Consider the following 26,892-nt stretch of genomic DNA (forward strand, 5'->3'; position numbering starts at 1 on the left):
TTATTACACGATTAACTAAATTAACTTTAGTTAATACTGTTAGTACGAAGATAATGTATCTGGATCACGACTTCCTTAAGCTGTACCAAACAAATACCGTGTGTGAGAAGGTACACACGGGGTGAACCGCCCGTTCCGTTCTTGATGTCAGTCACCTGACGTTCGTGTGGATGCACACAGATAACAAACGCACCCATCCAGCGCATTGACAGAAATGGCTACCACGGAAGTCGGTGAGTAGGTTCACAACTGAATTCGTTCGTAAAGGCAACATTAACACCAGTTCACAACCGTTTTTGGAGCAGGGTTCATACGTACAACAGTGGAAGTGACACGAGAACGAGGCTTCTTTCTCCGCGTTCACACCCTCCGAAGCTAACACTTCGCTAGCCGCAGTTGCAGCAATGATCCTCTCGTCACTATTTGTTACCACGTTATGTCTAGTGTCCATGTATCATGCCTTATATTACAATTAAAAACAACAGCAGTTCCTGAAAAATTGACGATTAGAGTAAAATTATTATTCCTCAGTATTTTGTATTCGTATATGTCTTAAACCCAAACCAGGTTAAACGGCCATTTACGTTATGCGTTGTTATACGTTGACGCTTGACGTTACGTATTTGCATCTTAACACTTGGAGAAAGTCTCGAGTAGTCCTTCAGTGGGACATAAAGAACAGTAATTTATGTAATAATCAAATATGATATCAAATTCTTCAATCAAAGACCTCTGCCTGCCGTGGTGTATGTATTTACGTTATATGTCAATTGACAAGCCGCTGTGAATCTGTATTTTGGTTAGCCTAGTAACAAATCTACAAGTATCTATTGTAATAAAAATAAATGTGATATATATGTCCATAGAGCTGGTATTTGGTCACAGTGGTTGTTATGCAACCTAAGATCAAACCGGAAAAGCAGTGTAAATGGCATGGCAGTTGACCAAACGTCTGTATGAGCTGCGATGCTCCAAGATCTGCCTCACAGTCTCTGTCTGTCTCTGTCTGTCTCTCAGAGAGGAGGCGAGGCCAGCTGGCTGCTCTGTCCATAGCAGTGGTGGTCATCATCGTGGGAGTACCTCTGTGGTGGAAAACAACTGAAACGTACCGCGCCTGGTTGCCTGTCAGTCAGATAAATGAGTTGTCTAATCTGCAGGTTTGTTCATGCTTCCTGTCATTGGATATGTGTGTGTGTATGTGTGTATACTGTATGTATATATAACGTTATGTTTTTGTTTATTCATTTTTGTAGCTGCAGTTGAGTGCTGATGTGGAGGTTGTGTTTGCACGTGGAACGGTGACACCGGAACAGCAGAAGAAGGTCCCACTTACACGGACGCAGGATGAGGAACACACAGTAGATGGTAATTTATTTATTAATTTCGTTTTTGGTTATGCAAATACCAAAACTGCAAGCTAATACTTGCGTCACTTTTTTTTTTCTCTCCAGAGGACACGGCTTTAAGGTACAGGTACGAGACAAGGTACCGCACAGCTACAATCATGGAGGAGGATGCCCTGGATCAGCCCACTGCTGCAGGCGAGTTGTTGCCTGTTAAATCGAGCTTTCAGCTCTTTTGTTAACTTTGTGTGGGACCACAGGACATAATTTCTCCTCCTCCCTCGTTCTTCTGTTATAGAGGCAGATCTGTCTCTGCACACACTCAGCGAGAGTCCATGTGGCTCTTTAGTCGTGTATGTTATCCCAGAGTCTTCTTCACTGCTGCCTCAGGTTAGAGCTATGTTTTTTAAAATGTCCTCTTTTTTTCCACAGTATTTAGTTCCAAGGAATATTGTGTTTTCATTATATTTATTAATTTGTATTCATTCATGTTAGACTAACTTCTAACGGTGAAAAAACAGTACCTCTTGCACACATTTTAAACAGAATGATGAGTCTTTTTTGAGACACTGGAGAAGTAGTAGATAATATACCGATCTATATGCCTTCATGCCTTTTCAGGATGTGGAAGTGTACATCGGTGAGCGACGGACAGCTCTACTGCGTATTGGTGCCCAGATGAGAGTAGGCAAGACTCTAGATCTGTTACTGGCTCATCTGGAGCCTCGGATTAAGCAGGTGCTGCAGGTGATGTCTTTTAGCCACACCGACATCACCGCGGCCCTCAGCGACAGAGTCCGTCTCAGTCCTGGCAACAAAGAGAGCATCGCAGACAGTATGAGAACCTTTAAATCCAGCCCAGGTTGGTCTTTGTTTTAGCACAGCCATAGATTGGACCAAAGTGGTTTCTGTTGTCTTGTGTATGTTTTAACTATGAAAACTGTGTTTTGTTTTCATTCTTATTTTTTTTAAGGTTATGAGATAACATTCAGTCTGCTGAACCCAGACCCAAAGTCACACCGGCTACACTGGGACATAGAGGGTGCCGCGCAGACCTACATCCAACCTTTGCTTACAAAACTGGCGCCTGTGGCCAACTTTAGCATTGACTCTCAGGTAGTGTGTGCGTGCGTGCGTGTGTGCGTGCCATTCCCGTTGGTCAGACTGATGAATGAACATATTTGCCTTACAGACCTTGTACTACGCCATGCTCGGCGTCAACCCGCGCTTTGACAGCAGCCTCGGTGCTTACACACTCAACCCCGACAGCCTCGCACATATGATCAACCCTGTGGAGGCTAGACTGGGTAAAACAAATCCGCTCTCTGAATGTGTTTAAAATATGGTACAGTCTGTCCTGATGTGTTTACATATAACTGTGTTTTTTTATTTTTTATTGTAAGGCTCAAATGCTGCTTCTTCCAACCCGGTGTTGAATTTTCTTCTGTATGTCCCGGATGCCCAACATTCACCACTTCACATTCATGACAGCAAGAAACAGGAAGTGCCCACTAATGCGTTTCACTCTCCACGCTGGGGTGGAATTATGGTAAAATAATCCTAAAGCATCATTGGGGTGCAGTTACATAAGTACTATGAATGTTTATATCTGAATATAAGTGATTATGTCCTTTATTACAAATAGTTGTCCTAGGTATTCAGTGTTTGTTTACTGATTAACCAAATAATGTCTTATCCATTTTTTTATAGGTCTATAATGTTGATGGTTTCTATGGACCAGAGGCTGTATTCCCTGTTGAAGTCAACATCAACATGGCCAAAGTTATGGGAGTCTTTCTTGCACAGCTTCGGTAAGTGGAGACCTATAGTACAACAGCTTTTAATGTAAACACAAGGTGACGTTCCTGTACCACGTCTTTCCAGACTGTTGCTGGGTGTGCAGTTGTCTACCGCTCCCTCAGGCTTCCTGGTGGCACCGTGCGGCAGTACAGGACTAGCTGATTGGGAGCTGGACCGTCTCATGTGGAGTCGGAGTGTGGAAAATGTTGCAACGGCAACCACAACCATCACATCGCTGGCACAGCTGTTGGATCAAATAGGCAACATTGTAATCAATGACAACATTGCTGAACAGGTAAGACACTTGTATTAATCAGTAGGTTTCTATTAGTTTGCTCTTTGTGTAGAAATATGTGTAGGTGTATACAAACCAAAAATACAATATGCATGGATGAAATGGATGCAACAGTATGTGTTTTTTAATTAGACTAAAGGGAATTTTTGTGCACTTTATTCCATCGCTCATCATGTAATGCAATATAAAACCATACCATATATATTTGATTAATATGAAAACATTATTTTAACTGCTACTTGAAACTACCACAGCAGCATCAAGGGAAGAAATGTATCCCCTCCTCAAAATAACACTGCTAGTACGAACACAAAGCCATGCTGTATACCTCAAAAGAAGTTTTCCCTTCTATCCTATTTCTGAATTTTTGCATTAGTTGTTTCTAACCAGTGATTGCTGTTGATGTTCCACAGGTGTCCAGTGCTGTCACGTCTCTTCAGCTGGCTGTGGCTGAGTTGGAGGCCGGGAACCTGCGCTTTGCTCTGCAGTACAGTAAAGAGGCCATCCTGGCATCAGAAAGGGCGTTCTTTGACCCTTCACTTCTCCATCTCCTCTACTTTCCAGATGACCAGAAGTTTGCTATTTACATACCTCTTTTCCTGCCAATGTGTGTGCCTATTCTTCTATCACTGCTTAAAATTGTATCTGACTTGCGACAGAAACGCAGGGAGAAGCAAGCCAAGAAGGACTGAGTCCCATAAAGGCTTGAATTGTTATGAATGTTTTATATTTGAATTCTACTTTCTATTCTAAGTTATTAACACATTAAAAAAAACTTGAGTTGTATCTCCTTTTTTTTCTCTCTGGTTAGCAAGAAAATAAGACTACCTCACTTTATACATTGTATTTAGCAGGTTAAGACATTTACAGTAATTTTATCCGCTAGAATTAAACAACATTTGCTAGTTTTTTTTGTAGAGCTTTCACTTACATCTGTCTTCATCTGCAGTAGTTTGTAATTCAGGGTTTTCTTTCTTGTTAAAGACTGAAGATCTTTCGAGAGTATCAAAAATCTTTAGGCGAGCCCCTGAACGAACCTTGAGGAAACATTCTTTCATAAACTAGAGCTTCTTGTTCCCTCACAGGGTGAAGGGTACTTCCACCGCAGTCCTGTTGGGGGCAGTGTACGCACATTTAAAGCAGGTTTTTTGCCGTTACACCACAGAAGAAGAGGAGCGCTTTGTTGGAGGAAGGCTAGGACTCGCGGCTCCCAAGTTTTAGCTCGTGTTAATTTGATTATCGTCACATCCACTGCCGAGTTTTTCCAGCTGTACCGTTAGCTGCATGGTTATTAGCTAATTTGCACACTATATATTCTATTCCGTTATCTATCTAACTACCATCCTTTCGTTTGTTCGACCCGAGACGTTGGGCTCGGCCAGCTTGCTAACTTCCTTAGCTAACTGTTATTGTTAGCAAGCTAGTTCTGCGCTAATATGTCTGGCGGAGGTGTAGTTCGTGGACCAGCAGGGAGCAACGATTGTCGTATATACGTGGGGAATCTCCCCCCTGATATCCGCTCAAAGGACGTCGAAGATTTGTTTTATAAATATGGAGCTATTCGCGACATCGATCTGAAAAACCGAAGAGGAGGACCACCGTTCGCCTTCGTGCAGTTCGAGGACCCGAGGTGAGCTAATTACATTCTCCCGCCACGTCCCGACGCTGCACAGCTAGTCCGTATACACGTGCTTTTTTAAACGGGTGAATTTACAAAACATTAATCGGTAGGCAATTCGTTTGCAATACATTCTACCTGCATGAAGGTTGAATCGTTAAAACGGCTTCAGAGCTGTAACGTTAATTATTTACGCTACGTGATCATTTTGGAGGGAGTATTTTGTGGGGCTATTTGCCTTTTTCCCCCGCTCAAGTGCCTTTGGGCATACTGTGCTTATTTATTCATTTTTCTGCATGCGACGATTCCGCAACTGTGTTTTAGATTTAGCGAGTTGATGTTTAATTTGTAATCTGTTTCTCAGGGATTCTGAGGATGCCGTCTACGGACGTGATGGCTATGACTACGATGGCTACCGCTTGCGTGTTGAGTTTCCTAGAAGTGGACGAGGGGGAGGAGGCGGAGGCGGCGGCGGAGGAGGCGGGGGTGGTGGCCCCATGGGACCCCAAAGGGGAAGGCATGGCCCCCCCTCTCGACGATCAGAGTACAGGGTTCTTGTGTCAGGTGGGTGATGTGTTGTCCCTTTGCACGTTTTTTTAATTTTTTCTAAGCGCTTAGATTACATTACATGTAATTTAGCTGATTATTTTAGCCAAAGCAACTTACAATAAGTGCATTTCAACCATAAGGATACAAACAAGAGAGTGCAATTTCATCAAATAAGCCAATTTACAACTTGCTATGGATGAGAGCCATTAAAAGTAAAATTTGTTAGTGTTTTTAGTCAAGGTGTGTCTTTAGTTTGTTCTCTGCGGTTTAGATGATTGAATGAGTCTTAAATGTCCCCTTTTCCCCCTCCCCAGGCCTTCCATCCAGTGGAAGCTGGCAGGACCTAAAGGATCACATGCGCGAGGCAGGTGATGTATGTTATGCGGATGTGTACCGCGATGGCACCGGGGTAGTTGAGTTTGTACGCAAAGAAGACATGTCCTACGCTGTCCGTCAGTTGGATAACACCAAGTTTCGTTCTCATGAGGTACGTATGGGGTTGCAGCCTCAAGCTAACTTACAGAATCCCTGTGGGACTCTGTTTTGGATATCAATTTTTTCTCAAATGAAGAAAGCAGAAGGGAAGGTGGAGATGACTGGGCAGTAAGTAAATGCCAGTTTTATGTTGGAATTATTATTTAATGTTGCTTTGCATTATAATGCTGTGCCTGTCACATCTTCCTATGCTTCAATGCCTGGCTTATTTAATATATTTGGACAAAATATAATAATGTATTCATTGAAATCTAAATGATCAAAATAATGCTCTGTAAATTAGCACACTTTTAAAAAATATTAGTAGTATCCCAAGACTAAAATAGATATTTAGTGAGTCAAGCAAGTTTTTAAGATGTTTAATGTGGTTATAGCAGTGATTGATGCTTGGCTGTGTGTGGTTGTGTGTGTTTAGGGAGAGACCGCATACATTCATGTGAAGGTGGACGGCCCCCGCAGCCCGAGCTACGGTCGTTCTCGCTCTCGTAGCCGAAGTCGCAGCCGCAGTCGTAGCCGAAGCCCAAGCCAAAGCAAGAGCGGGTCACGTCGCAGCAGAGGGTCCCCGCGCTACTCCCCTCGCCGCTCCCGCTCCCGCACCTAAAACCGCCACAGATGGGGCAGTGGTGTGGCTCTGAGCTGGAGAGGAAATCTTCACTCAACAAATCCTGTATACTCACCACGGATCATCCCATGATACCCGTTTACACTGTCTTCTTGTGTATTCCCCTTTACCCCCCCTCCCCTCACACACACACACTTTTTTGTTGCTGTTTTCTTATTTAGATATCATTTTTGTCTGCGGACCCATTCTTCCTTTTCCTTTTTTTCATCATCAGTTTTCTGATCTGTCACTCCTGCCTATGCTTTTCTTCTGCTTGTCCTCGTACGCTTTTTGAAGATTTAACTTCTTTTAAAGCATATACTACTGTCCTTTGACCTTCTTGTGTGTCTCTCTGTAGAGTTCAGAGGAACAGGATAGGATGGGAACAGAGGAAACAGTTCATATTAAGATAAACAGGAGGAGGAGTCAAATATGGCACCAATGGTATGATGGCTGTGCCTTGTCAACTGTGAAATCTGCATTATACGGCTGTTTTTTTGTTTTTTTTATTACATGCACTTGACAACTGTGCTGTTGTTGAATGTTTTCAGTAGTAACAAGTTCTGTATACCACTTTATATTTGGAGACACACAACTTTTGTTTTGTTGCTTTTGCTAGTCTTGGTCTTTTACGTCTCCAACGTAAATATTAGTATTTTGGGAATGATTATACCGGGTGTTCCTGTTTTCCTCGTAGATGCATTTATTGACATTTTATTTTGGTATATTTCTGAAGGTGTGATTCTAACTTGCCTCCTTCTCTTTGGTTCTGCTGGTATTCTGAAGGTTTGGACTGGGCTCATTGTCCCCCATTCCGGAGCCGGATCAGGATTCAGGATCAGAGCAGGATTAGGATTAGGCTTCAGGATGGATACATGGATCAGGAGCATGGGAGCATTTTACCGGGAGATGATCCTGACCCCTGGCCCTGGCCACATAACCCCGTCAAACTGGAAATAGGGAAATATTCAAACTAAATTGGCTTTCAAATAATCCAAACATTTTTTTTTTCTGCATTTTGTGTGGGACCTCAGAGACACAATTGCTGGCGGCACTGTGACAAGCGGTTTTATTTTTATTTTTCAAAATTATTAAAAAAAAAATGAAGAGCTCAAAACCAGGAGGAGGGCTGGAAAGTGCAGGATGGATCCACACGCTTAAGGAGAGTGGTAAATAGTGAGCGACCATTAACAGCGGAATAGGGAGGGAAGAGGGAGGACTGGGACGCGACAAGGGAATGTGACCGTAATGTGGTTTGTATCTTTTTCTTAGGTCAGTCTTTTGCTGCAGAGGATGATTTGATTGATTTTCTTAAGTATAATCTCCAGGATCCTAAAGCTTTATTCTCTTTTAATAAAAATTTCAATAACAGGTTAGCGGTGTCTCTTTTTTTGTTTTTTTCCACCCAATTCCTCAAAAGATCTAAAATACCTGTGCACAGCTCATGTAATTGTACACAGCCTGTGTGCTACTAGTTTTTGGATTGCTTTGACTAACCCTATTCCCAGTATTTTCAATATTAAGTATTTCAACCAGTGTTCATTTAAAAAGTATCTTAGTAGCTGGTAAAATGCCGTCATTTAATCTGTAACTGGCCTCCTTTTATAAACCTAAGTTTTCTATGTGGAATCAGTAGACTTTAGAAGTACAATTTTTGTGAACTATGAGATAACGGTCAAGCGTGGCAGCCTTTACAGTCCCTGTCCCATGATCCAACCCCCCCCATCAAAAAAAAACAAACTAGAATGTTCTATCTAAAATGACTTACGTTCATTGTTTTGTGTTGTACTTCATAGAAGCATTCACAGATGAGTGCTGGAGAGTACTCCAGCACTCATCTGTGAATGCTTCCATTTAGGCTTAAGAAAAGCTTGTGATTAATAGGACCGTAAACTAAAGCAATCTATTCAATGAAGTTAATTGGCATCTGTTCTGTACTGTCCATGTAATAGATTCCAATGAAACGGAGAACTCAAAATTAAAGATGAGATAAAAAGTGAAAACCGCTTCAGACTCTTAACTGACTAAACAGACTAGGTTTTTGTGGGATTGTGGTAGTTTGTGGCTTATATCTTTATTGTCCGTTGTCTACATTTGTAGATGATTGACGCTAATAGGGAGGATAATTACACCTTCGCAGCAGTATGGTTTTCATCTTTCATGTCCTCGAAAATTCACAGAAAAATGCTAACAGTCCACTTCTCATTTGGCCCAGCATAATTTTAAATGCTACAAAATTGTCCATACACGAGGCATAAACCACAAAATATAAGCCATTTATGCCAATTGTCCAATTACTACCTCTTAAATATAACGCCCTAACGTGAGCACCATTCTGGGTTCAAATCTGTGTTTTCAGAGGTTAAGCTTTCAGTAAAACAATGACAGTGTTCTTTTAAGAGCTACGTTACCTTTATCCCTAGAGGGTATTGGGGGTAATACAAATATTTCAAAATCCAATGTGTTGTTACAATTTACACGGGAGGCACCATCATGAGAGTGGCACAGAGTTATAGAATTTATGTATTTTTTGTGAAATGCTGTGTATTTACAACTAACAGGATCCAGCATATTCTACTAGACTAAATCCTTGCGTTGCGAGCTTGCATGTTTTACAAATCGATATAACATCAATTTGACATTTCAGCCTGATCACCGCGATCACAACGCTCTTTAAAAGGAGTCCTTGGGCAAGGTGCCTAAGAGAGAGAGAGAGTTCCCGGATGTTTCTAAATGGCCGCAATGATGAGAGCTATCGAATGTTTTAACTGCAAAGGAAAGATGCTTCCTTTCGTATCTCCCTCGGCATAGGATACTCTGGACCAGGCTTTACCGATGGATAGAAAATAATGCCAACCCACAATTCCTTGCGTTGGCACTATTTAAAGTGATTCTTCATTCGGCCATCAATGAAAACCTTACACAGGTTTAACAGTTATATTCCTATAGCACTAAACTACTGGAATACAAATCTTTTTTTAAATATTTTATTTACCTCCAACATAACAAATTTACAAATAATTAATATAATAATAAATGAACAGTAAGAGTAGCAAACTGTCAGCTAACAAATTCGCATTTACTATAACAAAGATCAACAGCAAAAAAAAGAAAAGCTAGGCCTATAACAAAATATTAAAATGCTGTAAGTAAAATATCCCCGATCCGTTAAAACGACATTGTGGCACAAAGGACATTTTTGTCTGTAACAGTTCATTAATAATCCACGAGCAGATTGTTTAAAGTGAAGGCAATTTTAATCATTAAGTGTGAAATCGTTTTATCTTTGCCTTCTTCGTTTACCTCATAGCCGACTTCAGTGACGTCATTGACATCCGCCGTCGCATAATATCTACGTATGTTCGTGAAAGCGTTATCCCAATTCTCGTTCTGTCACGGCTTTCTTTTCCTCTACCCTCTTTAATTCGCATTCATATCTTAGCTTGACCCCATGCCACTTTCCATTGAGGTCAAGGAAAAGTGTTTTGAAATTGTCGTCAGGAGGTAATTTGGAGACCTTTTTGACCACAGCCGTTGACTATGGGAAGGGAGGGGAGGAGGTTGAAACCAGTGCATTCTGGGGAGAAATAAGATGCAGGCGGTATCCGCGAGTGAAAAACGCCGTCAACAGGGCGGAGGCTTCTCTCCAGCCAATCAAGTGTCGGAGGTGATGTGGAGGGCGGAGTAAAAGACGCACGCTTTCTCTGGATAAATGAGCGACAAACTCTGCAGCTGCCCGTAAAATACGACTCCCGACAATTTAACTTCATTGAGAGACGGTAAGTGGTAACTTTGGTTGTAAAAGCGTGTATTGCTTTATTGATTAATAAAACATTTTGTGAATGGTCAGCAGGTGAAAGGGAATACTGATGCGTCCTTTGCTGGCATGCTAATCTTGCCCCGAGCCTCTTGTGTTTGTCCTGAAAAGCTGTATCCCTATTATATCGTTATATTTATGTTTGGAATCCTTACACATTAAATACCTAAGTTTTGGGTGAATATGCGCAGAAAATAGTTTTAGGTCTTGAGTAAGAAATCAAAGATTTACTACTGTGCCGTGCATGTCCAGATATGTATGCTACAATCATGCCAGCATCCTTCTTTGTGACCCCAAATTGACACATTGTGTCTCACAAATAACAAAATTTGCACATTGTCTCTCAACTCGTTACAACAGGACTTCCTGTGTAGCCTACTAGTGATGGTGATCAAGGTCTTTTGACTAAGTTATTCAAATTGTTTAATAGTTCACGTTAACGCAGCCTCAAATCCAATTAATTTGATTTGCTGGATAAGTGCCATCCTCACTGAACTCTGAAGTATAAATTGTCAAATGCAGTTATCTAGACTCCTGACTGTAGCTATAGTGACTTGTTTTCAGTTAATATGGAATTGAAAGGGCAAGACTCACTGTTTGCACTGGAACACACTGGGTAATGTCCTTTTTGATAATGATTTTTTTCCCTCTCCTATAGTCAAACGACCAAAATGACTGAGAAGAAGGCAGTGATAAAGAATGCAGACATGTCTGATGAAATGCAGCAGGATGCAGTGGACTGTGCCATGCAGGCTATGGAAAAGTACAACATTGAAAAAGATATCGCTGCTTATGTCAAAAAGGTACATTAGGTCAATATTTGAGGAGTAGTTCAAAGGTGTGATGTGTTCAACCGGTTGTGAAGGCCCTTTGATCTGCTCTACTAATTCTTATTGTCTCCCCATCCCACCCGGAAGGAGTTTGACAAGAAGTACAACCCCACGTGGCATTGCATTGTTGGGAGGAACTTTGGCAGCTACGTGACGCACGAGACAAAGCACTTCATCTACTTCTACCTGGGCCAAGTTGCCATTCTACTGTTCAAGTCAGGTTGAAATCCAAACATGCTGTCCGAAAACTACTTTTAATTCAGCCCTTAATTGTTCTGTGCCACGCTGTTAATTTGCTACCACCTTTCTGCAGACATGCCCTACCTCATGGTTTCCTGCTTGTTTCAGTCTGTTATTGTGTGCCACCTTCAACACTACCACCATTGGTGGATTGCGCTTTAGTCATGCCTGGACTGGTGACGTGCCGATCATAGAAAATGCCAATTTACACTCACTCTACATTCCAGCATTCACCCAGCGTTTTTGCATCCGACGGACTGGTGACTCATTATTTCCGGATATTATTTTTGCTGTGCATTGATGCGCAAACCTTGTACATTGTTTCGTACGGATATGTTGTATAATAACTTATTTTTCATGGAATTGAAACACGCAACAGAGTTTTTGTTGAATTTCCTTTAATTTTCAGTGTTTACTGAATATAAATTCAAATACTGTTGCTTACAATTAATAAAGAAAACGACATGCCAAGAGGTTGAAAGTTTTCTACATGCGTTAACATTCCTGTTTCCACAGTTGTGAATCTTTACAATGTTCGTGCCCTGGAATGTAATTTAATGTGCGTTTTGTTATTGTAATGTTTTCAACATGTTGAGCACAAAACTGACACAGTAAATTGGTTCAAGATGTGTGAATGGCTTGAATTTGCTTCACTTTCATGAACTAAGATCAAAAGTCAATATTCTGACATTGTCGTGAACTATTTAATGAGTTCTCTAAAGCTACAAATAGTATGATTTACTCCTTTTAAAAGACTTACTCCTACAGCTACTTTACATCGAGCTAAAATTCACCTCTCCTGATTTCCAGCTTCATTAAAAGATTAGCTCTAAGCTGCTTTTTAAATGTTTCAAAATTGCCCACAGTTTGACCATTAACATGTTAGACTTAATTTTCTATTAATAGAAGTAGATTTTGTACAATGCCCGTTTCTATGTGCCGTTTTGCAATAGGTGTATCCAGGAGAAACCATTACATAAGTTAAAGGGGGCAATTGTGGGTATTTTGCAATGGTGTATATTGCTTTATTAAATCTCTGCACCTACATGTGAAGGCGATGGTGATCTGGTTTTTACACCGTGGGCGGCAGTACTGAGCCTCTCACTTGGATGTTGAGCTTAAAACGAGCAACAACGACCACACGAGTGAAAACACTTCCGGTATCCAAAAAATATGGCGGCTCAACCCGCACCGTTGGCTGCGGGCTGCGCGAGCCGCAGTGACGTCCCCGTGTTCCCTCCGGTGGTTCTGTCGGCGGAGGCCGCCCCGTTCACCCCGCTTGGGGCTGACGGCTGGCGGCTCGGCTCCCTTTCGGACGTGGAGAAGCAGTTCTCCCGCTGCGCGGCGGCGCTCCGGGCGCTTCGGGCCGACTCCGGCCAGTTGAAGGAGGAGCTCAACCTGTTGTTAGACCAGCTTTTGTCCGAAAACTACAACAAAACTCTCGAGCCCAATATCAACATCCGACCAGAGGTAACTCGTGCTCTTTGATCTTGAGGTGACGGCTGAGTCCAAACGAACTTGTTTTAGTGAAAAGTCCAAAAATGATGAAGGCTGAATCCGGGTGGTCAATTTTTGTCCAATTGTGAAGGTATCCTAACAATCACGCAGTTATGCCTAGCAACCAGCCGGTATCACGATTCCCAAATCCTAAGCATTGGCAACCACCCATGACATAGCAACTGGCAGCCACGTGACTTGTCAGCGTCCTGATAACACCCCAGCCCAATAATACCTAATAATTATGTTTAAATAATTAACCAAATACCTGAACGCGATGTGATATTTAGGATTCTGCAATCCCTTCCTTGGTTTTGTGCTCATCCTCTTTAATACCCATTTCAGGATGTGTGCAGTCTGCTGAAACACGTCAGCTGTCTTGTGCCGCTGAGTCAAGAGCACCTAGTCATCAAACTGTGTCAGCTGATACATCATCTACTCAATCAGCTAAAGGTAACACCTAACCCCCCCCTTAATAGTAGTGCTGGGACATTATTGTGCACATATTTACTGACCAACGATGTAATCACCAGAAATGTGCTGTACCTTTTTTCCTTGCTTTCTCTCACTGTTTCTTAAGGTAATAATAGAAGAGCGAACCTTGGATGTATTATTAGACTATACCACCAGTGCACTGAAAGTGTGCAGTACATGGACACACTCCGATGTCCTCCTGGCACTGTCCACTATAGTGTACGGGAATGGACCACAGTGCCACCAGGTAGAAAGTTTTCACACGTGTTGTAAGTGTACTGTAATGTATAACAACGGCTGAATATTTCCATTAAGATCTTTCTCATTCATAGCATCTCCGTAACCTGCTGGGAGAAGATGGAGTCCTCCTGCGGTATAGTTCTCCGTCACAGCCAAATATAGAGTTACGTCATGTTGCCCTCACCTGCATGGCCAACATCTGTCTGAGGTAGGCCTTTGTGAGCTTTCATATTTAGCCATTGCATTTTGTCTGAGTATATTCACCCAGTCTATAGAGACTATTCTATGCCAGAAGTAAACTAACTAGAAATCCAGCTGTACTTACCGTACAAGGAGTTGTTAAAGACCTCCTTGATCCGGTGATGTTATTAAATTTGTGCCTGTAATTGTTTCTGCGATGTGGTGTTTTTCTCCAGGATTCCTGGTCAGGCTTCTTTGGATGATCAGTACAGAAGTGTGTCTTTTAGAGTCTTCCTGAAAACACTGCAGTCCACCAAACCTCCCAACATTGACGAGCTCTTCTACTGCATGGTACGAGTTATTGGTTAGTTAGAAAACTTCCAATTAAGAGGGAGGAGAGAGGGGAGGGGGGGATACATTTAATCACAGTTGGCCAATGCCTGCCCTCATGTTCTCGGTGCAGGTTATCCAGGCAGCGCTGAAGGGACTCCAGTGTTGTTTCTCAGGTGGGAAATGGAAATTTGTTGGAGAGGAGCTCGGGTCTGTGCTGGCGGCACTAAAGGTGCAACATTTTGTTTTGCATTATTATTTGTTGTCCTTTTCCCCTGTTCACAAACTCTATGGGAGTTTATATTATAATAATTGGAGACCTATTTTTTTCTGCAGCGGCTCATGTTCCAGGGAACTCCAGGTGTGAGTGTCGAGTGGCCAACCGTGCTTTACCCGGCACCTCTTCCTCAGTATGAGGGTGTCTCTTCCCCAAAACTCGCCGAAATACCAAAATCCTCTGAGCTACCATCAGAAGCCCCTGGGTCAGGCAAAACCTCAGGGGTAAGACAAGCCTTCATTTATTTTGGTATAACTTTTAATAAGGGCAGCTTCAAAGTGAGTGATTCTTGGTTAAAATGTTTTAAATGTCTCTCCTCAGAATAAAAAGAGGAAATCCAAAGGAAAGGGGAAAAAGACCAGCTCTGAGGAGAGCAGAGTGGATCATGGAGAGGAGGATATCCGGGACACAGTGCCTGCTCTTCAGAAGGGAGGGGGAAGAGAGGGGGGTGGAGGGGAGGGAGACTCTTTGTCTAAACCATCTGGCCCGTCTTTCTACCCGTCCTGGAAAAGAGCCAGTTCGGACTCAGAATTTTCCGACCCAGAAGGCAGTGCACAAAGCAAATTAAGGTACAGAAGATGTCCATCCATGTCACCCCTATCCTTTTTTTGTGTGTGTATTGCTTTGCTTTGTTATACTATAACAAAATAAACCTTAAACATTTTAAAAGGATTATAAAATGGATGGATGTTTTATTCCCACTCCTTCCCAATACTGTGATACAATACAAGTGAGAAATTATACTGCAGTATTTTTCTCTTTCAGACTTTACAACGGTCGTCTACGTCAGGGCGCTCTGCACTGCCTGCTAGCGGTAGTGAAGGGCGTGGAGAAGAGGACTCTGTATGGGTACTGGTCCTCCTTCATGCCAGACTCTCCTATTGGGGGGCCGCCGCCTCTCACTCTCATAACAATTATACTAAAGGACCCGTCGCCCAAGGTACAACTCACCGCCATGCATGTCGCAGTGCTCCCATTGACAATTTTGCCTGTAGCATCCATTCTCTCTCCTCTCCCACTAGGTGCGTGCGTGTGCGCTTCAGGTGCTGTCGGCCATGCTGGATGGCTCCCGTCAGTTCCTGGCTGTGGCTGAAGATACGGCGTCGCCTCGTAAATCGTACACCCCTTTCTCCTTCTTGCTGGCTACCGCCGTCAGAGAACTGCACCGCGCCCTCACTCTGGCTCTGCTGGCCGAGACCTCGCCTCAAACCCTCACGCAGGTCATAAAGGTACAATAACATTCCCAACTCCACTGTGCATGTGACGTGGGACGGCTCAAGCTGAACTCTTTTAGCAAATAAATTAAATTTACTTGTGTAAAAGCGACGTTAACCTGGGAACATATTTTGACAACCTGCACACATGCAGTTGGGGTTAACTGGAGCAACCACGGGATCGGAGCAAAATGGAACTGGTTCTAACGACTTCTCGCCACCTTTCCCATCGTAGTGTCTGGCCTACCTGGTGGCGAACGCTCCCTACCACCGTCTCAGGCCTGGTCTGCTCAGCCCGCTCTGGAAGCAGATGCGTCCTTATGTGCGCAACAGAGGTCTGTATGTCGTCAGTGCTCTCATAACTAAAGATTTATAAACATTGTAATTTCCCTATAGCTGTGAAGTAAAATATAAAGAATAGATGGACAATCTCTCAATTGTTTTTTTAAAGTAGTATTATATTTTACAACTCCAGGTGAGCACAGTATTGTCTCCTTTTCGGTGAACCGGTTGGTTTTCTTTCAATAGGAACGCTCTCTCTCTTCAGATGTAAATGTTCGTGTGTCAGTCCTGACACTTTATGGCGCTCTGGTGACGACTCAAGCTCCCCTCCCAGAGGTCCAGCTCCTCCTGCAACAGCCGGAGGGCAGCACCAGCACCAGCAGTAGCAGCAGTGGCTCATTCAGCCAACAGGACGCGGCTCTCAGCTGGAGACAACGAGACGGAGTGTCTACGCCCCCCACACCGGTCAAAGCCTCACTGCGCAGCTCGCGCACACACTCCCCTCAGGTAGTTCGCACACCGGAGGAGGCGGACAGCAGCGCTGCGCCGTGGCTGCTGCAGCTCTGTCTGTCGCTGGTGACTCAGCCTAGAGAGGACCAATCAGACAGTGAGGGAGGAGGATCAGGAGGAGGAGGAGGAGGAAGTGCTGCTTTAGAGCCCTCCCCCGTCCGACTAGAAGCTCTACAGGTGAGAGACTGAGAGAAACAAAACACAGCCTCAGACACACATTTCTAATAGATGAGGGTGTTTTTTGTTTTTATAAGTGTGTCCTTTGCCTTTCAGGTCATGTCCCACTTAGTACGTGGCTACTTCTCTCTAGCGCAAGCAAGTCTGTGTGAGATTGGGCAGGTGAGCGCACGCTGCGTTCGGGAGACAGACCCCTCCATACAACTACACGGCACAAAGGTAACGCCCTCTTGTTCTCCATCTGTTCCTTTTATCTGCACTTATTTTCAAGAAAACTGTTGTGATAGAATGAGATCCGTGCACTGATGTGTGTGTGTGTGTTTCATCTTCTGTAGTTGCTAGAGGAGTTGGGCACAGGAATAATTCAGCAATACAGGGCAGAGAACAATGAAGGCGTGAGAGTGCCCATGAGCCAAGTAAGTACAAACTTGTTTTAGTACTGCATTTATACTGTATCGGTGTACACCCGTCTGGATGAATTACTCCTCATGTTCTATTGCTGTTTGTTTTAACTTAAGACACCAAGAATACTCGGTTTGTCTTGTTTTACTAAATTCCCAGAGTTGTTGGTTGATATGATCATTGTATACTTTTCATTTCAATCACCCCGCGTTACATAGGTGGTGCTGTTTTGGTCGGACGTTTTGAGCGGTCCGCTGAACGGAGCGCTGCAGAGTGAGCAACATCCCACACTGCAGACCAGCGCCTGCGACGCGCTCTCCTCAATTCTGCCGCAGGCCTTCGCGCAGCTGCCCGTAAGTTCATCTGCGCTGTTTCCTCACAGCTAACACTGAGCTTCATGGATCCGTGGGTGTGAAGTCTGATGTTGTTTTTCAAGGACAAGACCCAGCTGATGTGCGTCACCGTGCTGCTGGGGCTGACCTACAGTGAGAACTATCTGGTGAAGACGGCAGCTGTCAGGGCTTTGGGAGTTTACATACTGTTCCCCTGTCTCAGAGAGGTACGTATGGGGCCGTAACATGTTTCTGACCCTTCCGAGGATCTGTTAAACCCATTTCTCGTTTCAGGATGTGATGTTCGTGGCCGATACGGCAAACACTATCCTCGCTGCCCTTGATGATCGGTCCCCAAACGTCCGTGCCAAGGCTGCCTGGTCGCTAGGCAACCTGACAGACACTCTAATTGCTAATATGTAAGAGAAACAATGGACACAAATGCACGGGAAAACACTCAGAATCCATCTTTCTGAAGACACCAAACATTTTTTTGTAATCTTTCCATCAGGGAGACTGTGGGTGTGGATTTCCAAGAAGAATTATCAGACATGCTGCTTCTCAAAATGTTGCAGGCAGCCACCCGAGCATCAGCTGACAAAGACAGGGTGAGAGCTCTTCATCACAAACTAGCTGGGCAGAAACACTCAACTTTTATTAAGTCTCTTTTCACATTTTGTTCTGCTAGAACAGGAGAAGATAGTTGCTATGAAATAGTTTCAAGAGACAAAACAACTGTAGGTGTGAGCATGTGCAGTTATTATGTGTGTGTATATATATATATATATATATTTGTTTTTTTTCTCCCTCCCAGGTAAAGTCTAATGCAGTGCGAGCAATCGGGAATCTGCTTCATTTCCTGCGTCAGAGTCAGCTCACCCGGTCTGCGTTCCAAAGCCCGCTGGAGGATGCAGTTCTTGCACTGGTTAAAACTGTGCAGTCAGAGGCCACTATGAAGGTCCGATGGAATGCCTGTTACGCCTTGGGGAATGCCTTCAGAAACCCGGCCCTGCCACTCAGTAAGTGTTTCGACATCTGATTGTGTTTGCCCCTGGTATGAACAGGTCAACCTCGCCCTGATTCCAACCAGAATGAAGTTGGATAGCCTAACTCAGTATAGTGTCTAATTATCCTTAGCCAAGCTTGATTTACAAATAAAAGTATAGGTTTTATGTAATCATAATTAAAAAAAAGTGTATTTAAAGAATCAGCTCTTTAAACAAATATCTGAAGGGATCATTCTTGACCAGACACAGTGACTTCCTGGAACCTCCATTGAATGCCTTGCAAGAACCAAATAAATATCCAGTCTTATTCTCCATGTCCGTCCCGTGAGGCTTTTGTAACGGTGTGGAATTTTCCCAACGGCGATGAATCAGCAATTCAAAAGGTTGTTTTAACGACATTTGCATGTCATGGCTGAAAATGAATTTCTGATTTCTCAGACTCAGCCCCGTGGTCCTGTGACGCGTTCTCCTCCCTCTGCCACGTTGTTAGTTCCTGTAAGAACTTCAAGGTGCGAATCAAGTCTGCCGCGGCCCTGGCAATCCCTGCCAACCGCGACTGCTACGGGGACACCGAGCGCTTCAGCTGTGTGTGGCGTTCCCTCGCGAAAGCGCTCGAGAACAGCGAAGACACAAACGACTTCTTTGAGTACCGCTACAGTGCCAGCCTGCGGCACACGCTCGCACACGCTCTCCTGCACCTGCTCAGTGTCAGCGGGTCACAGGACATGCCCTCCCTCGGGGCATCGCTGGCTGGGGAGGAGGGGAGGGGCATCAAAGAGCATTTGATCAGATATCTCAGAGCGGAGGAAGGAGGAGGAGAGGGGGCCGAGGGAGAGAAGGAGACAGGGGGGGACAGTTTTACGCCTCAACAGAGAGTAGGGGGTCTGCAGCGGACCCTGAACAGACTTCAGGAGTTGGAGGCCGAAGGAGAGGAGGGGACGAGTAAAGAGATGGTGGTTCATTTCCTGGAGGATTTGCTAAATACCTGTGAAGACTCTAATAACCAGCTACGGGTTTAAGAAAGCTTTCAGAAATCACTGTAACGGCTTTCTCAGGTTGGACAGGCGGAAGAGGAACATCCAACCACAGACCAACTGGTGACGGAACACAAATTAACCACAGCTTTGTCATAATTAAATTTTCTTTGTGTTTTTGCTCTATTTTTGCTTTATTTTTTTCTACATTGTAGAATAGTATTCAAGACATCAGAACTATGAAGGATGTGGTAAACAAAAAAAATGCTTTTATATTTTATATTCTTCAAAGTAGCCTCGTTTTGCTTTGACAGTTTGGCACATTCTTGGTGTTTTTCAATTAACAATCTCATACGGCCTTAATGTGTTTTAGACAATCAGTTGTTTTGTGCAGGATTGGTGCACAGTTGTATATAAATACTCAATACGGCTTTTTGGGAAAACACATTGAATGAGAAGGTGTGTCCAAACTTTGGACGGGTAGTGTACATTAAAAAGCTATTTGAAGTTTAGGATGCAAATTATGAAAATTACATTTAGTTAAACATATGTATTGTGAAAAGACTAACTGAAGTCAGTATAGATGCTGAATGATAATGGTTTATTGACTTTCAGTGGAATCACATTCTCATTTGTGTATGTATGACAACATTTTGTTTCCTCAACTAAATAAGTCAGATATATACAAAATTATTAATTGTTTTCCTTGGAATATACCGAACTAATAAAACAACGTCAGTGCAGTTAACTGACAAATTCGTAGCCATTCAGATGATTATTGAATCTAAAAAGCAACAAATATTTATCGCTAACATAATTCTCTTATCTGAGTATGAATATGTCATGGTTGTGTCAAAGAAAAATACACAATGAATAAAAAATATATACAACAACGAATGTTTCATGAGGTGACATCATTGTTAGTTTTTTTTCTGGTCCCTCCAGGGGCTATTTTTTAAACGAGGATCAATTCAAAAAATCTTTTTCTTAAGGGGGTACTTGCTGAAAAACTTTTTTTATGGAGTTCATCACTGAGAAAAGGTTACATCCCAAAAATTGTTAAGATGTCATTGAGAATATAACATTCAAATATTTTCAATCTGATTCTGCAAGATGCATAATGACTTAGAATGAATATTTGACCTGGCACGGTCAGACATGTGTCACACTGGGAGTGTTGAACGTGGCCGACAGGGGGCACTAACGTTCAGACCAGAAGGGAAGAGCTGCCGGTGAACGACCCGGATGTTGACGAGTGACGCCTGGATGCGGTTAGACCACGCTGCTGCAGCAGCAATGGACGCCTTCGAGTTGTTTCGAAAACTTGGATCCGGAGCTAAGTTCGACCTGAAGAGGTTCGGTAAAGACGCTGCTCGGTTCAAGGTAAGCGGAGCACCGTGTACCAACGATGTACCGGAATGAAAGATAATGATCCATTTCCAAGTATTTTCGCTGGCCCCGGTTTCCACTCGCGTGAATATGGGTTTCACTCATGTTTTTCCCATGTATTGTTTGAAGGCAGTGTTTTTTTTAAATGACCAATCTAATTAGATGACTATTGGGGTCATTCTCACCCAAGTTGAGAGTTGCTAAACATTTTTATTTTACAGGTCGCCAGATCTCAAGTAGGGGAAGCGTCCGCAGATGCTTTTTCTGGGATCGATTACTTCGGCACGGGACTAACCAGTAGATCCCAGAGTGGTTCTGTAGGACTGGATAAGAAGAAGAAGAAGAAGGATGATGGTGATGCTGCTGACGAAGACGAGGAAGAATATGAAGTGGAAAGTGAAGCTTCGGGGCCAGGAGGAAAAAGGAAGCAAAGAGATGAAGAGAAAGACGTGAGCAGAGTAAAGAAAATGGCAAAAAACAACCAGGTGGAAGGTAAAGGATTTGGCTCTTTCCTGCTGAACAAATAATAATAACTCATTAGCACTGACTGTGGTTATGTACAGATGCGTTGAAATGTTCACATATTCTGTGACACAAAAAACCCTTGTGTGACCAATATAATTGCTTGTCAATAGATAGTAATGAATACAATTAAGAACATGCGAGGTTCTTAATATAATGGATTTCAATATTGCAACTTACCGTGATGTCATGTATTAAACCCCACAGTAAAGTTGCACTGATAGAAAATTAGAATGGGAGATTATTATTCTGTCAACCATCCAACATTTATTTCATCACAGGAAGCTGTAACATCTCTCTTGCATTAGTAGATTGCGGGCAGTGTTGCTAATCAGTCAGTGGTATGCAATTCACACAAAGTTGAAGTCAGAGACTTAGTGGTGTCTTCTGTGTCTTCTGACTGAAGACACCTGGGGAAGCGGCATCACCTGGACCACCTCATTAGACAGAAAGATCTCAAACCTGCCGAGTGATGGGAAGGAGAAATCCTCACTGAAGAGGCTAAAGCACCTTCATCAGGAGAAGGTCCGTATACAGGAACAACTCGGTCCACTCCAGGAAACAATGAAGAGATTTTATGTGACCCTGAAAAATATAAGAATCATATTAATATTCTGACTCTATCCTTTTGGAACTTCAATTTTTATGTTTTGATTTAAGGTCAATCGTATTCGCTCTCAACACCATATAAACGTGCACGGCTGCGACGTTCCGGACCCTGTGTGCACGTTTGAGGACCTCCAGGCTGAGTATAGTCTCAACCCATGCATCCTTCAGAACCTCAAAGACGCAGGGCTGACGTCGCCGACGCCAGTTCAGATGCAGGCGATACCGCTCATGATGCATGTGAGTGTAGAATACACACACACACATACATACAGTGAGTGGTTGCCAAGTAACGTACAAACGGTGGTGACGTGAGGATTTGCATGTGTCTGGTTTGTCGACTAGGGTCGGGAGCTCCTTGCCTGCGCTCCCACCGGATCAGGAAAGACTTTGGCTTTCTGTCTCCCGATGCTCGCACAACTGCAGCAGCCGGCGAACCTGGGCTTCAGAGCTGTGGTCATCTCCCCGACCAGAGAACTGGCCAACCAGGTACAGAACAAACACAATGTTAACTATTTCCCACGTTTGACATTCCATTATCAAGATGTCCGGTTTTAATTCATGATATACAGCATGTTGTTCGATATCAAGGACAGCGATGTGAAGACACTGGTTTCCATGTTCCAATCTGTATTGAATACAGTGAAAGTTTCACCTACCTTTTTGGGAAATGATCACACATTTGCATGCATTTTTGACGTCTGTTTTGTCGTGTTGAGTTCAGACCTACAGAGAGCTGCTGCGCATGTCCGAGGGAGTCGGATTTAGAGTTCACATCATAGACAAAGCGTCTCTGGCAGCCAAGAAGTATGGACCACAGTCCAACAAAAAATACGGTAAGAAATGACTATTAATAAAATAGTTAAAATCTAAACCGTGAATTGTCTTTACCTCACTATTTACTCCATACATTTTTGCAGATATACTCGTCAGTACTCCAAACAGACTCGTCTTCCTTCTCAAGCAGGATCCTCCAGCTCTCGACCTCAGCAGGTAACACGGAATATTCTGCTCTTGGCAATGTTTCTTGTAAACCATCAAAATGCCTTTGCTTTCTCTTAAAATATTTGCAAATTAAATGTTTCTTTCTTGATTGTTGTCTTTTTTGTCAATCAGTGTGGAGTGGCTGATTGTGGACGAGTCCGATAAGCTATTTGAGGGCGGTAAGAGCGGCTTCAGGGAGCAGCTCGCCGCAGTTTTTCTGGCGTGTTCTGGATCAATGGTGCGCAGGGCTTTCTTCAGCGCCACATGCTCGCCTGATGTGGAGCAGTGGTGCCGTCTGAACCTCGACAACCTGGTGTCTGTCAACATTGGACACAGGTAAAGATCTAGAATTTCCTAATTTGATGGGTTAATATAATCTGATTCTCACGTAATGAATGATTTAAAATGTATCTTCTCCCCAAGAAATGCAGCAGTTGCGACGGTGGAACAGGAGCTGCTGTTTGTCGGGACGGAGAACGGCAAACTGTTGGCCATGAGGGAAATCATCCAAAAAGTAAATGCGCTGCCATGTTGTTTGAAGAAAAGACGGTTAAAGTCATTTTATAATTACAAGCTCTTTTTCAATGCAGACTTACATTGTCGACCTTTCTATTTTTTAGGGTTTCCTGCCTCCCATGCTGGTGTTTGTGCAGTCGATAGACCGAGCGCGGGAGCTTTTCCACGAGTTGGTGTACGAAGGAATCAATGTAGACGTGATCCACGCAGAGCGCACACAGCAGCAGGTACGCCGAGGCGCTTCATATGACGCACAATGGGTCCTCTCTGTGTTTCTTAAGTGCAACTGTATTGTGTAACCATCGCCTATTGCGTCTGTGTTTCAGAGAGACAACGTAGTGCACAGTTTCAGGTCTGGAAAAATTTGGGTGTTGATCTGCACAGCTCTGCTCGCCAGAGGAATCGACTTCAAAGGAGTCAATCTCGTGCTGAACTACGACTTCCCTACCAGCGCTGTGGAGTACATCCACCGAATTGGTTAGCTTTTATTTATAATGAATTATTTGACCATAAAATGAAGCTGACAAATAAATAAGGGAGTGATTATATTGCTAAAGATAAATAATTTATTATGTAAAATTACTTAAAATGTGGGTGGTGGTTATAGTTATACTTCTACCGACCAAAATATTTGCTTGTTTTGTTAAATTCATTTAATCGTCAATTGAATACCTTTTGTTTTTTGGGGGAAACATGTCTTATGTATATGATGGTTTGACATTTTACAAGCAAGTATTCAATGTGCTGCTCCCCAGGTCGGACTGGTAGAGCTGGCCATCAGGGAAAGGCCACCACCTTCTTCACAGAGGATGACAAGCCGCTGCTACGCAGGTACCTGCATGTCAAAAGTGCTAACTCTGCAGATAATGTGTACAGCTTGTTTTTCTTCTCTAAAACGTTTCTAAGTCGGAATACGATCACAACACAAAATACAAAAAGCAGGAAATAACACGCTTGGAAAAAAGTTAGGGACTCCAGACATTCACTACTGCAAGTTCTCAAAAGTGTGTAGTTTTTTGCAATGTAGATATTTCTCTGAGTATGTTTGTCTTTGCATCTCTTTCTAACAGCATCGCTAAAGTCATAAAACAAGCTGGTTGTCCTGTACCCGAGTACATGATTGGCTTAAAAAAAATACACAGGTAAGTGAGTTTGAAGTTCCACGATAACCTATACATTTAAGACTGTTCAGGCTTATAATTTCTTGGGGATTTGATCAGTTTGGTTAATAAGGCTGATTTCCATCTGTGTTCAGTAAAGTGAAGCGGAGACTTGAGAAGAAGCCCCCCACAAGAACCACCATTTGCACAACTCCTCGCTTCTTAATGAAGAACAAAGGCAAAGCACCAATTAAAGGACAGAAAGGAGAGAAGCGGCTTCCAGCAGCAGCAGCAGCAGCGCAGCAGCAAGGAGAGAAGAAGACAAAAGGACAGCAGCTGAAGGGAAGAAAAAATACACCGAATGACGGGAGTGAAAAGCACAAGAAGGTGTCTCCTAAGACGGCTTCAAAATCCCCTGGAGCCAAAAAAGTAACAAGAGCGTGATTTCAAGAAACTCATGTTCTCATATTTAATTTAGCTAGTAAAGTCTGTAAACCACAACCAAATGAAAGTTGCTAATATACATTAAGTCTCATTGTTTACCTAGTTCGGTTCATACCGCAGCAGCTGACCTTTTATCTAACATTGTACTTTACTGATATGCTTTCTTTTCAACTGTCTACCAGGAGAAAGGTGAAAAAAAATAGTGCGCCACAAGAGGACCAGATGAGAGTGGTACAAGACGGATACAGATTTTTTTTGTTACTGCAAATCTTCACATTTGTGCTTTGTATCATCAGAGTATAAAATAAACAGTTTATATATGTTTTGTTTCATTATGGTTCATTAGCTCACCTCCAACTTGTAGCACACAGAACATTTATACAAGGACTCTTCAACTAGTCGCTTTGAATAAAAGCATCAGGCTTTAATGAGTGCTAGTAGTATTACCAGAACACTATCTGGTAATACTGGTACCAGTAGTATTCAAGGATAAACTAGTGAATACTGAACAAGATGTAAATCAAACTAATGGAAGGCACTTCTCATAGAGGTTAAACAAGACCCAACAATTAGACAACTTTACCACCCAGACCCACAAGAAATCATTAGTCACCTAATATTTGCCATATTGGCAGGATGAATTCTACATCGTGTTAATAACTGACTTTGATGATTTGGCATCTTACAAATACGTTTTTTCATACCCACCTTGAATCAGATTTGTGGAATAAGAAACTGCATGTAATCTATACACCGGTTCCCTCAACATCCTCATCCTCCTCGACCTGAGTGCAGCCTTCGATACCGTGAGCCATAACATCCTGCTCTCCAGACTAAAAGACCTCGGTATTGAAGGTACTGCACTCAGCTGGCTCCACTCCTACCTTTCCAACAGATCGGTTTAGTATTTTAGTAGGATAGAAACGAACCAAACTACTATATACTGTACTCCATCATATCTCAAATATATGCTATCATGGACCTTATTGATTCAACAAAATTAAATCTGGTGTTACGGGAAAATGTGATTACGATACAGATAGTCGAACTATATTTATATATATATACACACCGTAAATCCTCAAATAGTGGCCGGGGCTTTTATTTACATAGGCTGCACAGCGCACCGGCCTGTATTTGGGGCAGGCTTACATCCAAAGCTCACCAGTAATGAGGCAACATTTGTACATCTATTCGGCGTCCCCCTCAACATCTTCTTCCCCATCCTCATCATCGAGAACAACAAGTTCATTATTAAGCAGCTCCTCCTTGTCCTCCTCCTCCTCTTCATCCTGGGCTACTTGCGTGCGGTTCTCCTCCCCCCCCCCGCTGCCGGAGCTGCGCCAGCGCATCCCTACCAGCGGCGCATGGCTGTCCCGCTTTGAAGCAACGGATGAGATCATCTTCGCTCCCGTCATCTTTCAGTGTCAGTCCACAAACTTTGAAGGACTCTCGGATCATGTCCTTGTCCAGCTTCTCCCAGGCAGCGACCACCCAGTTCACGAGCAGGTGGCGGGCAGGGGCTCTCAGGTTACCTCCAGCAGTATATTCTTTATCCGAGTCCCCGGCCATCCACGAATCATACGCCTCGTGGAGACTCTGCTTGAACGGCTGGTTCCACATAACATCTGGGGCTTGGATGTACTTAGTGCAGCCGCCGGGGACAACTGCAGTTGTGACATTATAGACACATGCGAGTTCGTCCTTGGTGGCGGCGCTGATGTGGCATCGGTATGCATCCCAGGCTAGGAGCCGCGGGGTGACACTGCATTTCCCGACGACTGACTGTAGCCAGTCTGATGTCAGGCTGTCGGTCATCCAGCCATTCGCTGAAGTTGCAATCACAG

General features: G+C 43.3%; 5 protein-coding genes across 7 annotated transcripts; all 5 read left to right on the forward strand.

Moving 5' to 3' along the window:
* The first annotated feature begins 87 nt into the window (after positions 1–87).
* pigs (phosphatidylinositol glycan anchor biosynthesis, class S) lies at positions 88–4,165 on the forward strand. The gene is made up of 12 exons (XM_037467629.2): positions 88–233; positions 1,018–1,157; positions 1,254–1,365; positions 1,452–1,541; positions 1,642–1,733; positions 1,965–2,205; positions 2,317–2,459; positions 2,536–2,650; positions 2,747–2,892; positions 3,054–3,154; positions 3,228–3,438; positions 3,852–4,165. The coding sequence occupies exons 1-12, from the start codon at positions 215–217 to the stop codon at positions 4,128–4,130; spliced, it is 1,689 nt and encodes a 562-aa protein (XP_037323526.1). The 5' UTR covers positions 88–214; the 3' UTR covers positions 4,131–4,165.
* Positions 4,166–4,582: 417 nt separating this feature from the next.
* srsf1b (serine and arginine rich splicing factor 1b) lies at positions 4,583–8,077 on the forward strand. 3 transcript variants are annotated; one of them, XR_005120044.2, is made up of 5 exons: positions 4,584–5,068; positions 5,421–5,620; positions 5,920–6,092; positions 6,516–7,145; positions 7,488–8,077. XR_005120044.2 is itself a non-coding variant. In XM_062558218.1 (4 exons), exons 1-4 carry the CDS (start codon positions 4,875–4,877, stop codon positions 6,538–6,540), a joined length of 708 nt encoding a protein of 235 aa, XP_062414202.1. In that variant the 5' UTR covers positions 4,583–4,874; the 3' UTR covers positions 6,541–6,693. The 3 variants fall into 3 exon arrangements, 2 of the variants coding, with proteins under 2 accessions (XP_062414202.1, XP_037323528.1); XM_062558218.1 differs by lacking the exon at positions 7,488–8,077 and having other exon boundaries at positions 4,583–5,068; positions 5,920–6,208; positions 6,516–6,693; XM_037467631.2 differs by having other exon boundaries at positions 6,516–8,077.
* Positions 8,078–10,348: 2,271 nt separating this feature from the next.
* On the forward strand, positions 10,349–12,219 carry dynll2b (dynein, light chain, LC8-type 2b). Its single transcript, XM_037467632.2, has 3 exons — positions 10,349–10,480; positions 11,177–11,321; positions 11,436–12,219. The coding sequence occupies exons 2-3, from the start codon at positions 11,190–11,192 to the stop codon at positions 11,571–11,573; spliced, it is 270 nt and encodes an 89-aa protein (XP_037323529.1). The 5' UTR covers positions 10,349–10,480; positions 11,177–11,189; the 3' UTR covers positions 11,574–12,219.
* A 542-nt stretch (positions 12,220–12,761) lies between these two features.
* On the forward strand, positions 12,762–20,372 carry heatr6 (HEAT repeat containing 6). Its single transcript, XM_037467628.2, has 20 exons — positions 12,762–13,058; positions 13,431–13,538; positions 13,666–13,806; positions 13,892–14,007; positions 14,216–14,330; positions 14,443–14,541; positions 14,646–14,810; positions 14,908–15,155; positions 15,352–15,526; positions 15,609–15,815; positions 16,036–16,135; positions 16,348–16,769; positions 16,866–16,988; positions 17,105–17,185; positions 17,390–17,524; positions 17,608–17,730; positions 17,798–17,922; positions 18,015–18,111; positions 18,318–18,522; positions 18,949–20,372. The coding sequence occupies exons 1-20, from the start codon at positions 12,762–12,764 to the stop codon at positions 19,527–19,529; spliced, it is 3,663 nt and encodes a 1,220-aa protein (XP_037323525.2). The 3' UTR covers positions 19,530–20,372.
* Positions 20,373–20,715: 343 nt separating this feature from the next.
* On the forward strand, positions 20,716–25,367 carry ddx52 (DEAD (Asp-Glu-Ala-Asp) box polypeptide 52). Its single transcript, XM_037468236.2, has 15 exons — positions 20,716–20,867; positions 21,095–21,365; positions 21,802–21,920; positions 22,056–22,241; positions 22,347–22,490; positions 22,726–22,837; positions 22,922–22,994; positions 23,118–23,321; positions 23,409–23,499; positions 23,606–23,728; positions 23,828–23,978; positions 24,257–24,332; positions 24,572–24,643; positions 24,757–25,030; positions 25,228–25,367. The coding sequence occupies exons 1-15, from the start codon at positions 20,730–20,732 to the stop codon at positions 25,246–25,248; spliced, it is 2,055 nt and encodes a 684-aa protein (XP_037324133.2). The 5' UTR covers positions 20,716–20,729; the 3' UTR covers positions 25,249–25,367.
* Positions 25,368–26,892: the final 1,525 nt, after the last annotated feature.

Source organism: Pungitius pungitius, chromosome 16 (genome assembly GCF_949316345.1).
Source record: "Pungitius pungitius chromosome 16, fPunPun2.1, whole genome shotgun sequence".
Classification (NCBI taxonomy): domain Eukaryota; kingdom Metazoa; phylum Chordata; class Actinopteri; order Perciformes; family Gasterosteidae; genus Pungitius; species Pungitius pungitius.